The sequence below is a fragment of the Polyodon spathula genome, chromosome 15 (assembly GCF_017654505.1).
Source record: "Polyodon spathula isolate WHYD16114869_AA chromosome 15, ASM1765450v1, whole genome shotgun sequence".
NCBI classification, from domain to species: Eukaryota; Metazoa; Chordata; class Actinopteri; order Acipenseriformes; family Polyodontidae; genus Polyodon; species Polyodon spathula.
Window position 1 is genome coordinate 24,228,793 of NC_054548.1, and position 13,747 is coordinate 24,242,539.

The 13,747-nt window shown below is 35.7% G+C and overlaps 1 protein-coding gene across 1 annotated transcript in view; it reads right to left on the reverse strand.

The window, feature by feature from the left end:
* The window catches only part of LOC121328068 (target of Nesh-SH3-like), a 61,433-nt gene that overhangs the window by 21,271 nt on the left and 26,415 nt on the right, over positions 1-13,747 (reverse strand). Inside the window, exons 5-14 of the mRNA XM_041272546.1 lie at positions 13,186-13,373; positions 12,858-12,931; positions 11,502-11,568; positions 9,688-9,762; positions 8,118-8,303; positions 6,914-6,988; positions 5,483-5,740; positions 4,702-4,761; positions 4,116-4,181; positions 2,610-2,795 (exon numbers count right to left, since the gene is read on the reverse strand). Coding sequence (XP_041128480.1) covers positions 2,610-2,795; positions 4,116-4,181; positions 4,702-4,761; positions 5,483-5,740; positions 6,914-6,988; positions 8,118-8,303; positions 9,688-9,762; positions 11,502-11,568; positions 12,858-12,931; positions 13,186-13,373 — 1,235 coding nt within the window. The remainder of the gene's footprint in view (positions 1-2,609; positions 2,796-4,115; positions 4,182-4,701; positions 4,762-5,482; positions 5,741-6,913; positions 6,989-8,117; positions 8,304-9,687; positions 9,763-11,501; positions 11,569-12,857; positions 12,932-13,185; positions 13,374-13,747) is intronic.

The following is a 13,747-nucleotide window of genomic DNA, read 5'->3' on the forward strand; positions in this document are numbered from 1 at the left end:
GTTTGAACATACAAACAGGATCAGCATGAACTAAATGAACCAAAGCCAACTCACCAGCTGTAGATTGTGGCTTTCACATCACATGCTGGATGCGGATGACATTTCAGCCTCATGCAACAATCTCACAGTGTGTTTCAGGAACACAGAACCCCAATCCATTCACCAATCCTTTCTTTGGGGACGGGGTGTCCCAGATGGTGTTAAATTATACTAAAAGAAATGCAGGTTTTTCTAAATTTAGCACTGTTCGTTGTTTAATAGTTATGGATGACATCTGTACAACATCACTCAATCCTAATAGCTTTATGTCCTGATAGCTCCCTTGGCTATGAGCTCTTTGGTCAAAATAAATAACTGATAATAGGAGAGATTAATGTTATTTAGTCTTTAGTGCCAACATCACATATTACATTTTGATTATCGAGATTACTGGTACCACTGTTTTACATCTTGGGCTACATCTCTGATTCAGGTTATAGCTCACTGCAAAACTCCCAAACTGCAACTTACACAATTATGGAGCGATGGGTGCTTTTATTTCTTTCTTTCTATAAAAACCTGTGATGCACAAACGTAGAAAGGGTTGGACAAAAATTTGACGCACCATCAATATGTACCTGTCCCTCATATGACCAATCCAATTATATTGTTATATGTGCAGCTCCTTAAAACAGAATGCTGGCTTTCATACCATGCTTTAGATTTGCAGTTTAGCAGAGAGCTGTAACCCTGAATTATAAGGAGAGCAGTGACAAAGATATTAAAGCTGCATTTAAAATTGTCCAGAATGTCGTAAGAACAGCAGCCGTCACATCTATAACCTATTAAATTACATCCAAGAAACTACATAGTACTGTCTTACAGATGCTAGAGATAACTAATCTGTAGTTATTGACAGTATATTATTGTATACTAAAATAAACCTAGGATTTTTTATTACAATACAATCTAATACAGCCCTAAAACTTTTGTATTTGTTCCTGCTTCTTTATAATATGTGTGTGCGTGTGTGTGTGTGTGTGTTTCTTTATAATAACATTAACTTAAAAGCAGTAAAGAACACATACAGACACATCTAAAATACAAACAAAACAGAAAACAAATTAATGGGAAGCTGTGCAAAAGTCTTTAAGGTCAGCATGACTTGAGGCTGAAATGGAACATGACATTAATTATAAAGCAAGTTGAGGGAAGAGTGAAACAGAGTGTAATAATCAGCTCTATTACCCAATTGAATCCTTGGCCACTGAGGAACATGATGTGATTTAATCAGTGAGATTCCCTTGTGGTGCTCATCATGTGCTGTGGGGAAAAAATAACTGAAATGGTTAGAGTTTATGCAAGGGACCAAATACAAGTTAGATTATTTGGGAGGGTAAAAAACTACTCAATGGAAAAGAAATTGAAAACAGGCAATCTCAACCACAGGAACCTTTAAAAGAAAACAATATTATTTTGATAAAAGTTAATGTTAAATTGAGATTTGCAATGGAACCAACACTATCCAGAAGGAAGCACCCTGAAATTACCTGGAATTAAACCCAAACAGAGAACTCTGAATGGAATGCCATCAACCAACAATGTTCAATAGCACCTGGGCTGCAAGCACTCTAAACCAGGTTTTCTCAATCTGTCAACAACAGCCACCTCAGGGATCAGGATAAACAGCTGCTTGAGATGAGGTAAGAGAACTCGTTATGTTTTTTTATCTTTGTTTATAAAAGACCCTTTACAGAGTTTATTCTAATTTATTGGATTTGAACTGAACTTTGTAGTTGTTGAAATTTGAAAGCCCATATTTGACATACTTGTCACAAGTTATTTCCAAGTTTGCACAAAACACTTCATATTTTTAGCAGGGTACCTAATTAGATTACTTTTTACAAAGGTGTCATGTTTCCTTTGTTTCTTCTAAAAATATGTTATATAACTGCATACTGTACATGTACAGTACTTCTGACCAGTCACCAAACACTGGAACATACTAAACAACCTTAAACAATAAATATACTGTTCACCATGCCTATAATATGCATTTACCTCGCATTACTATGGTTGTCTGTGATTTTACATACTGGCTTCTGCTTTACAATATTTTTGTTATGTTTTTTACCACACTTAAATATGCTTTTATAATGGTTTACTGCATCATTTGACTGGCCGAAATAGATATTGCAAAACTCACAAACATTTAAACCAGCAAGTGATTTGAAGCATGACAAACAACTTTGTGAGCACATGGATTAGCTGTGTGACAAAGTTTTGGCAGACTTGAAATCAGCATAGACCAGTGTATTTTCAGCAGTGAAGTAGGACACAGCTAAATGTCTGCAATCAATGCTGTCCAAGCCACCCTGCCCACCTGGCTTGTTACCCGCTCACACTTCTCATCAAACCCTTGCCTAGATGTTACTGGATTTGGAACATGTAATAAAGCAACAAGGAAAGCCAGTGCCAAGACACAAAGCACCACTCTAGATTAGATCTGCATTTCAAGAATAAAACAAGCAATGAAAGTACTGTTCACAAACAAAGTGACAGACCATGAAAAAGGTTTTGTAAAGTGCCGGAAGTCACAAACAAACTTGAGCAAAAAACGACTCCATTACCCCAGATACTCTTTGTTCTTTGAGAAGTGTTAGTTGGCCTGGACTGAGCTTGCCCCTGAAGTGTTTCGCCATTAGCTGAAGGGAAAGCTGAAGAAGGCATGTTTCTGGTTGGCAGTGCTCTGGGAGAAGTGTGTGGCACCCCTGCAGCTGATGAGGATGTGGTGTTTTTAAAGGGGTATGCTTTACCTGGATGAGAAAGAAATTGGTGACCATGTTATTCCAAGTTGAATTACAGTACCAGTTTTTAAACACAGGTTAACCTTTACTGCAATGGTCCAGCAGCAATCAACGTCTTAAACGAGAAAAACATTGTATTTATACAATCCGACATCAGAAAAAAATGGATCATTAAAATGGAAAAAAATCAGATTTGAAAGCATGCTGGTACTTTATATAAAGTATGTACACAGCATGAATTGAATCCATTGAAAATGCTGTTCAAATTCAAGAGTATGACTGCAAATGAAGAAACATAAAAAATTGCATATTTAGTGCTTTAACTTTTATGGCTATTATATCTTCTCGGTCGAAGATTCACAGATCTCTAATGCCTCACAAAAAAGTACTGCAATGCTTATCCTACTATTACTAATACTGCAGTAATTTGGACACAATCATTCTACAGTAGTATTGCAAAATATCAAATATTAATCCCTTAACCATTGATTATGCTTATAAATAGCTACAGTATACAGCAAACATAAATTACATAAAATTGATATTAAATCCTTATTGGAAACAGAGAAATGATACAAATCAAAACAATATTTTTTTTTCTCAGTCGTTTGCTTAAGGGAAAAGGGAAGAAAGTCTACAATACTGTTATTACGCAATTTCATCCCAATAGCAACTTTTTCAACCAGCATCTGTATGCGCACATCAAAAGACACATTGATGACAGCACATGGAATTGTGGTATAAAGCTGAAGCACAATGCAAAACACAGGTGAAGATTTCAGTAGCAATGTGGATGATGAAGACAAACTCCAAAAGAACATGAACCTAGAAATGTTAAAAGGAACATAATAAATTCAGTCACAAACATTTCAACATTTGTCACTGAATCTATCACTTTTCTTTTAGCATTTCTAAATGTAGCATTTTTGAGTGTTTAATAGCTATGGATAAGAATATAAATCCAGAATCTCTCTATCTAACAACTGAAGCCATCCTTGGAAGCAGACTGCTTGTTAGATCTTGCTGTTTTGATCTTGTGCCATATACACTGCATTGTCTTGTGCCTTTAAGTTGCATAACAATGATACTGACATATAAAGTGCATGCACCAATGGTCTAGAATGGTTCCATTATGAAATGTTCATGACAGCAATATGAACAGCTGAGCAGATGCAAAAGCAGAGCAGTGGACCATCACAGGCCTCAGGTGGTGGAGCTACAGTGTATGAGCATGATCTAAAGCCAGAAAATTAAAAACAATGTAAAAACATCATTAATAGTGGTTTTCAAGCAATGAACGTGATGTAAACAAGAAACATATTTGTTTACCCCAGTAAATCTTTGCTCTTTGGGTCGTATTAGAGGATTTGGGTAGAATACGGCCTTCTCCATTTGCTGTAAAAAATTAAAAAGTGTGAGGTAGCCAAGGCTTAAAACTCCAGGTGGCATGCCATAACAAGACACACTGTTGAAGCACATGAATATACCTGTGGTATAATGCAGAATTAGAACAATAAAATAGCCAGGTTATGCTTTTAGAAGGAGAATGCACAGCATAACAGAACATGCTATCAAAACATCTCTCAGTAAAACAATTGAAGCCATCTATTGAAGTACCTTGTAAGTCCTATTATTTTGACTTGTACTTACATGATGGCTTCAGTTATTCCAATGTGGAATAACTAAGAATGAAAGCAAGATGGAAAATTGAAAGGGAATGCACGGTACTGGACTTGCATGGATGAATGATAGCAGTATAGAAAACAGAGAAGATCAAAAAGAGGAACACTGGATCAGCTCAGTAATGTAACAAGCTTGAAAGCTGCGGAGCGTGACCTAAAGCCAGAACAAAAAAAATGTGATTAATAATATTGTCAGGCAAAGATAGTGATGGAAGAACAAACATATTTTTTACCCCAGTAAATCTTTGGTCTTTGGTTGGGATTAAAGGGTGGAATACGTCCGACACCATTAGCTGTAATTAAAAAGTTGGATGTCTGAGAGAGGCAGGCCAAACCAAACCAAACATTTATACTGGGATTTTAATAGGTAGATACTTCTAAAAAGTACAAACTAACAAAAACTTTATTTACTAGGTGAAACGTCAATGCTAGCACAATAAAATGAAAACAAATAAACAGCAGTTACATTTATAACAGTTTTTGGTTGTTTTGCTAATAGGTACATTACAAATAGAATAATTTACAGTAAAATGAAATCCCAGGGATAATACTGTAGGTCAGTATCACGATTCATTTTGATTCAAAAGGAAACTTAGTTACCCCTACAGTTTATCAGATTATATAAAACAAATCTATGAAATCGTATATATGACAGTGCCTTTCAAATAAAGTAAATTGGACAATTTTCTCAAAGCCTACACCTAAAACTACATGCACTACCTATTTTTTGTTTTAAAACTTTGAGCATCTGTCCAGGATAAACTAAGATATCAACACTTCAAATGTCCACAGTTTAAGCAGCTTACTAGCAAGACTTTGAATGGAATGTATTTGCTGATGGCTTTCGTTATTCCAATATGAAGCAATGAGAAATAGAAAGATGACAATCAACAGAAGAACACAGGATCAGCTCTGTAATCAAGAAAAGCTTGAAAGGAGTGCAGAACAATGAACATGGGATTGATAATGCTTTTCAAGTAATGTACATGATGAAGCATGAAACATTTCCATTACCCCAGTAATGTGTATGTCTTTGGGTTGCATTAAAGGGTTTAGGTAGAATACGTCCTTCACCATTGGGTAGAACACGTCTTTCACCATTGGGTAGAACACGTCTTTCACCATTGTGTAGAATACGTCCTTCACCATTGGGTAGAATACGTCCTTCACTATTGGGTAGAATATGTCTCTCACCATTGGGTAGAATATGTTCTTCACCATTGGGTAAAATACGTTCTCCACCATTTGGTAGAATATGTCCATCCCCATTAGCTGTAAAGAAAAAAGTTAGATGTCGGAGGTACACTGTTGACAGGGTTTCTCTAAGCAAGAGATACAGTAAAGGTCTGGTGTGGAGGTCTGGTGTGGAAGAAGAGATGCATTGGTTATACAGTCCATGGATCAGGAAAAAAAGAAATGTGAAAAAGAATGTGAAATTCAAATGTTACATCTAGAGGAGATTGACAATTTTCTCAAAACCTACAGCACAATTTATGGTACAACCATACACTACAAATGCAATATCTTTAAAGGGTTAAAGATCTCTTTCAAATGTTTACATGAATTATGACAGAGATGATAAATTGAAATACTGTCTTGGTCCAGTTCACTTGAGTACTAATGATGATTATAGGTGACACTACTTTTGAAGCTCATACTGAATTGTAAATGCAGTAATGACCTTGACTGAAATGCATTAGTCTTCCTATAAATTTTGTTCAGGATAGACTCTGTTTGTCTAAACTACTGCAATATATCTTTAAATGACAAGAAACTTCTTTAGTGCTAAACCACTAAGCTTACAATAATAATAAAAACCTGGGTTTAGTCCAATAAGGATACCAAGCCCTTCAGCTTTTCAATAACATTTGTCACACAAGACACATGGTTGAGAGCACATGAAAGACCAGCATAGCGTGAAGCTGAGGCAGAATATAAAATGAACAGAAGCTGTCTTTAGTAGCAGAAGGTATGATGAAGCCAAACTACACAACATTCTATCACGTGAAACATTTTTTTTGCTTTTGCCAATTTCCATCTCCCCAGTTTACAGTTAAATCCATCCATGGAAGTATTTGATAAATCCTGGATTTTCTTAAGAAAAATGAGCAGTAACAAGAGTTAACAGGTTCTAAACTACCCTAAGCACTTCATTGCTAAATGTCTATTGTTTATGACACTTAGAGGGCTTGCAAAACTAACAACCCAAAAGGGCATTTGCACTATTGGCTTCAACTGTTGTAAAATCAGTACGAAATCCACATGATAGCAATATGGACAGAAAGATGAGAAGACACAAAAGAGGAACAGTGGACCAGCTCTGTAATTCAAAAAGCTTCAAAGGGGTGGAGCCGGGTGAGCATGACCTAAAGCCTGAACAATAAAAATATGATTAATAATGTTTTCAAGCAATGAACGTGGTAAAGCAACAAACATCACCATTACCCCTGTAAGTCTTTGGTCTCTGGGTTGCATTAGATGGTCTGGATAGAACGTGTCCTTGGTGTGCATCACTGTTAGCTGTAAGGGAAAGGATTTAGATGCCTGAGGTAGCCATGAAATACGAAGGTCTGAGGATTAGGAGAATATTGATTTTACATGTACTCTATAAAGAGGACATTCTGGTATGGTACATGTTCTTGTTACAATTTACCAGAGTAAAGGTAAGAGGCTTCCTCAGAGCCTTCACCTTTTGGTAGACTCTCACACAGTATTTAATACAAAAGGAGGAGGATCTATTTCACATTTTCAAATAAATATTGAAGTCTGATTGATTAGCTCAAATTACAATTGTTGGTGACAGATGTTGCCAGAACATCAGAGGAAGATATACATAACACTATGTAACACAATTTTTGTTCCTGGGTAGTAAGTGTTATTTCCTAATTGCTTATGCCTCAAAAGTATAGAAAATGGCTATTATTCCCCACAAACTTTGCTTTTGTGACCAGGACAGTGATATTTCAAAATATCACTATTTCCAATGGGCCCACGGGCAAATGTGTGTCTTTTCGTTCACATAAAGTCAGAAAAAAACAACATATGAATCCAAATTAACATGTATTTATACTAAAGTAATACAAAAATGACTACAAAAGATTTAGAAGTGAGTAGTTTTTCGAGATTTACGATTATACTGTAAATATAGTATAATCGTAAATCTCGAAAAACTACTCACTTCTAAATCTTTTGTAGTCATTTTTGTCGAAAAGACACACATTTGCCCGTTTTCCCATTGGAAATAGTGATATTTTGAAATATCACTGTCCTGGTCACAAAAGCAAAGTTTGTGGGGAATAATAGCCATTTTCTATACTTTTGAGGCATAAGCAATTAGGAAATAACACTTACTACCCAGGAACAAAAAAAAAAAAAAAATTGTTACATGGTGTAATCAATGGATCTAGTTAATGATCCAAATGGTAGGTGTGGTGCTCTGCATTTTGTTCTTTTAGTTGGTAGATGATCACAAATAATAACATACATGAAGTTCCATAACTGCAGGCTGAACAGGTACAGTATGCTTGCTTTGGGGACATAGCAAGATCAGCAAATCTCATTATCCCGACAATGGAGCAATAAAGCATGACATAAAACTACACCACTTGTCGAGAATATCAGTATTAATGTTTTATACCATCTCCATTACCCAAATAAATCTTTGGTCTTTGAGGTGCATTAGTTGGTTTGGGTTCCCGATTTCTTTCACCGTGAACAGAAGGGAAAGCAATTGGGTTGACTGAGGGAGTCAGAGTTTCAGCTGGCCGTTGATGGGGTAGGGAGTAAGTCGCATCTGCTGACGAGGGTGTGGTGTATTGAAAATGATTTGCTTTGCCTGGATAAGAAAAAAATTCAGCTAGAGTGACCCACAGTAGATCATATCTATCATGAATTGACAGTTACTTAAAAAAAATACTAAAGTACTAAAAACATTTCTTTAGCAAGAACATAAAAGAAGATAAATGCAACTTGACAATAATAATAAAAGGCAATATATATCGTATATATATATATATAATATATATATATCTATAATATATATATATATTAATATGATATATATAATACATACAGCTTATTAAAGAATATCGATTTTCTGTAGCTTCCTCACAAGTCATGTAACTTTTTATTGATAGATCCTGAACATATCTAGGAATTTGACTATAGTTATACAAGGTAGGGATGTCGCACTACACATGATTCTTACATAAGGTTACCACACGTGTGTCGTAACTTCATCATAGTATACATAATGTATGACCATGGTGGTATTATCTGGTCCAGTCATTTCTAGTAAAAAAAAAAAAAAAAGAAAATCTTACAAGAAGAGAAATGCAACTTCATATTCTCACTGAATATATTTACAATCTTGGTTTAAGCTGTAAAACAAAAGATGGACAATATGCAAACATACCGTATACAGAACAGTACACTGATCATGCAGCCTGGATGAACATCATCTTTGCAAAAAGTGCCCAAAGTGCAAAAAACATTTCATGTGCATAAATGTTCCAGCACTCACACAGACACAAAATAACAAAGCTGTGTATTGGTTACATCTAAATACTGTATATTGGTATTTTGTACAGTATAACTGGACTCAACTGTACTGTAACGCAACTCTATGGACATGTATTAGCCAAAAAGCTCAAGGACGATTGAGAAACAAGATATGTTGGTAGGTTTTAGATAAACAAATGTAGGTAAACAAAAGCTACAGAAAATGGTCCTTTTTGGTTTTTAACACACGCAGCTCCTACAGATATGAACAAGTTTCTGTGGACGAACATAAAGCTGGATTTGTAAACACACATGTACAGTAATCATACAGAATGAAATGTAGGGATGAGCGCTTTATAGCATGAGCAAGCAATGTCTTGGAATGGCTCAAGTGCATGATGTCAAGTGATGCTGTTCACAGCACTAAGAGAAAATAAACCATGCACAAACCTTGCTGTGGGCAAAAAAGTTCCGGGTTTGGTCAAACCAGCCTGACAACAACACTCTTACCATCCCCATTTCCGTCTTCGGGTCTCCAGACTCTGTACAGACTCAAACATGCCAGCTAGCAGTATACCAAGCAGCCTGTGACAGCTATGTATTCAGTCTCCATACAAGGATGCCAAAAAGCAACACAGTCCTGTAGCACAGCGTAGACTACCTGCATGTAAGCCACACAAAATATAAAGTATGATAGTATAGTTAGATTTCTTTATTACCAAGTGCAACCTGTGGCCATTCAGGTTCACTCGACGTCTGAGGCTGGAACGTGTCCTGTTTCTTTTCACTTGGCACTGCAGAGAATAATTTAGGTTAAAATGGCTGAGGGAAGCAGTACCTTGAAATATACAGTAACACTTTATATTAAGGTGTTGCTTATTAATGTTTTATAAATATATAATATATACTTAATAACTATGTTGTAAACTGTTAATAACACATTATAGATGGTTTTAACCATGCAATAGCCGTAGACAGAATTACCTTTAAACATCCCTACATACAATAGGTAGCTTAAAAAATTCCCCTTTATAAAACTAATTTAATCTATGGCTATTGCATGGTTATAGATCCTCTATAATGCTTTATTAATAATCTATAACATAGTTACTAAGCATATATTATATATTTATAAAACATTAATAAGCAGCACCTTAATATAAAGTGTTACTAAATGTATTGCAACATGCACAGAGTACACAGCACTGCCTGCTATTTCAATTTTCTGTGCAGCAGTTTTAAATGTTTAGAACCCTGTATTTTATTGAAAATTAGAATCGCCATCCCTAAATGACACAAATTAAACTTTAACAGGCACATTCATTAATGCATAAAAAAAAAAAAAACTGGCATATTTTTAGAATAACAAAAGGTTAAATTAAAGCTATATTTATCTGGAAGCATTTTTAGAAACTGTATTGCTAATTACAATAGTGACCCAAATAAAATACCAATATTAATAACAAATGTAAGCTCTTGTTTTTTTCTTCAGTGCAACTGAGAAGGAGTGTCACTTGCCTTTACTTCTTTGACTGAGCCAGAATCTGACATGGAAGTACAATCTCCAGGCCGTAATTTACGGGCTATCATTCACCTGTTTTCCCTGGTTAAAAGCTAATATCACACAGCTATCGACTGTATGCAGATCATTCTACAAAAAATGTAAAGCCTATTACAGGGTTCATGGAAGAATTATATTCAGAATATTTGAAGACAAATATGTGGTGCAGAACTCCTCTTCTCCTGTACACTTTGTGTAAAAAGCACAACTTAAGTGGTCTACAAAATCATTGGGAACATATCTATGAAAACAACCAAAACCCAAAATCTCTTACAGATATCTCTCAATACCCAAAAGCAGCAAGTTATTTTTGATATAGGTGTCATTTGCTTATAGAAGTTCTAGTTTTGACGTTCAGCCTTGCAGCAGCTGCATGGAGGTTACATAGATTAGCATGGCCTCTGTGGAGTTACAAAAAAAACAAAACACAAGCCAAACATTAGTACAAAAAAAAAATCAATTGCCTAAAGATATCTTTGATACAAGTCCAGGTGATTTAGGCTGAAGAGGCCCTCTGTCGATTGTCCTGTTATAAACTGAGGGAAAAATGAATTGATAAGAAGTATCAATAGTCATATAATATGGTTACAGACAACAGAAAGGGAATGAGGAAGCATAATAGTTTTCTTTTGTTGTTAAAAAATAAAAAATAAATAGTGTCTCTGTGCTGAGAAAATGGTTCAGTGAGCCACGGCTGCTGGAGGTGAATCAAGGCCTGGTATTGTGACCCAGTGACCCCAGAAAGAGAGAGAGAGAGAGCAGTACACAAAGTGTTGAGAGGGGAAGAGGAGAGAAATGTACATTAGGCAGGGGGTAACAATGTATTCTTGTTGAGGTGGTCTTTCCCAGATTGTAGATTCAATCTAATTTCCACAACAGCACAGACAAAACCCAGTGATGGGCTGGCCAATGTTTTTATGACTCATGGATTGAGAGAAAGTTTTACTCATAATAATAATAATAATCCCATACCAAGCTGAGGGGAATTCCCAGTTCGATGAATTGTCTTTCTGTTGTTCAGCCCTGTAATGTCTGGCAACTGAAAAGAAGAAAAAGATTATTGAAATAAAAATCGAAAACAAAAAACAAAGAACCTGATTCACGTCTGTTCTGTCTAGGGTCAGTGTGTGCCACTGTATTTAAGAACCTTATCAATGTGCTCTAAAAAGCATTGTTTGAAACATAACAGATTGATACAGTTAGACTATAATGTATTATCAATAAATAATGCAAAAAAAAGGTCTTTTTTTTTTCTTATTTTCCTTTTAGCTGTTATAATAGTCTGAAAAATAGAAGGTATTTCAGATGCATTCATATTTAACTGAAGGAAACCACACACCATCTGGCCAAAATGGTCTTTTCAAGCTGCTATAAAATGACAGGATAGTCTTTCTTACCAAACTCAAATGAGTCTTACTGATGTGTGAGCATCGTGCTATAAACACAAATATCATTATACATAAGCCTCAATATTCAAAGTTCATGAACACTAGTTTTTGTAAAACTCAGTATGGTTTTTGTAGAATCCATTAACATTGATCCGGCCTCTGACTGAAACTAGTCAGCAGCTGCACTTGTCTTATAAAAGTGTACTGTGGTAACCCATTGCAAAAGCATAGCAAAGTGTTGTGAAGAATAGTGATGAAAAAACAGGGTTAACTCAACCACAGTAAAACATAGCAAGTGCCTTTAAAATCAATTGGAAAAGCATGCTGAACTGTACAAATTTACAATGGTAAAGTCAAGAAGGAGGACTGTGCCTGTACGTCTGCATTGTGTCAAGTGAATTTGTTAAACGGATGAATGAATTATCAATACACCATTATAAACTAGTAAAAAAAACTATTGCGTTACCATTACCTGTAATAGAACAATTAGAACCCAAAAACATAAGCATTCAGTCTCTCCTTTTTGTCAGTTTTTCAAAGGAAAGTATGTGCAATTGTAACGTGTCCACCTCCTGTATAGAGGAAGGAACACCGATTTCAGTATCCTGGCATTAAATAACACAGCTGGGGGGATTGTTGTGATATGCAGCTGTTCTTTTTTCTTGACCCTTTCCCAGCAGGCAATGCTTTTCGAGATGTCTCTGAGAATCAAGAAACAGGTGCTATACTGCCCTAAAGTGCATTGGACTAGTGTGATTTATTTTTACAGGAGAGAGGTTGAGGCTGACTGGATTTTAACACAATGTAGTAGGGAACAGCATAGTGCTGTTTAACTTGATTGGAAATGCACTGAGAGCTTCCCATTAGTAACACAATTATGTCGGGTTTGTAAAGACACATCTTCGAGTTGAGTATTGCAGCTGTCATGACATATACAGACCTGAGGTTTCCTGAGTTGATCCATAATTATCTTGTTCTCAGGGTTTTCAATCTGTCCTTTTATTTTGTCTGGAGCTTTTAAAAATGTAAACATTCAAGAATAAATTATATTTGGCAAGAAAACAAATGACACATGCATGTGCTACCCTACAGCAGGAGAATAGGAAATAAATAACCAGCCAATTACAACATTAACATATCTTTATTAATATTTACTGATATACTATGGCAGGTACAATATGACATAACATGTCTATTTTAATTGATTATCCATGTTACCAAAAAATAGTGTAGGCGTATTACATTTTTAAAACATTTTTGGTACCTACATTCGGCATTTGTCTGGTGAACAATAGGTTTGCTCCACAGTCCATCTTCCTTGCCCTTGGAAGCTCTCACTCCAAATTCATACTGGGTATTGGGCTTCAGCCTATCAATAACGGTGTCACTGATTGGGCAGTTCTCGTAGTTCCATTTCTTGTTTCTTTCCTTTTCTCTGTAGCGCACTGTGTAGTGTCTAAATGAAGCAAATAGATTCCCTTTATTAATTAATTAAAGTTTAGTTGTTCCACACTGCCTCATGACTACCAACATCAGGATCCATACTACAATACTACAGTAGTCCTTTAAATGCCAACTTTTTGTGATTTGCTTTAATGGAAAGGATATAAAAGTGTTGTTTTATAATGCTGTTATTTTAAGCTTGTCACTGTAGCTGGAAACCAAATCCTAAAAGCTTGCTAAAGACTGCTTTGTCTTTGATGGATGTCATGTATTTAATCTCAATAAAACCTATTACTTTGCAGAGCACAGCTTGCTGTGTTTCATGCTTGTGCCAAGAACAAGATAAATAGGGCAGGGTGCAGCATTACTCTCAGACCATGAGAACAT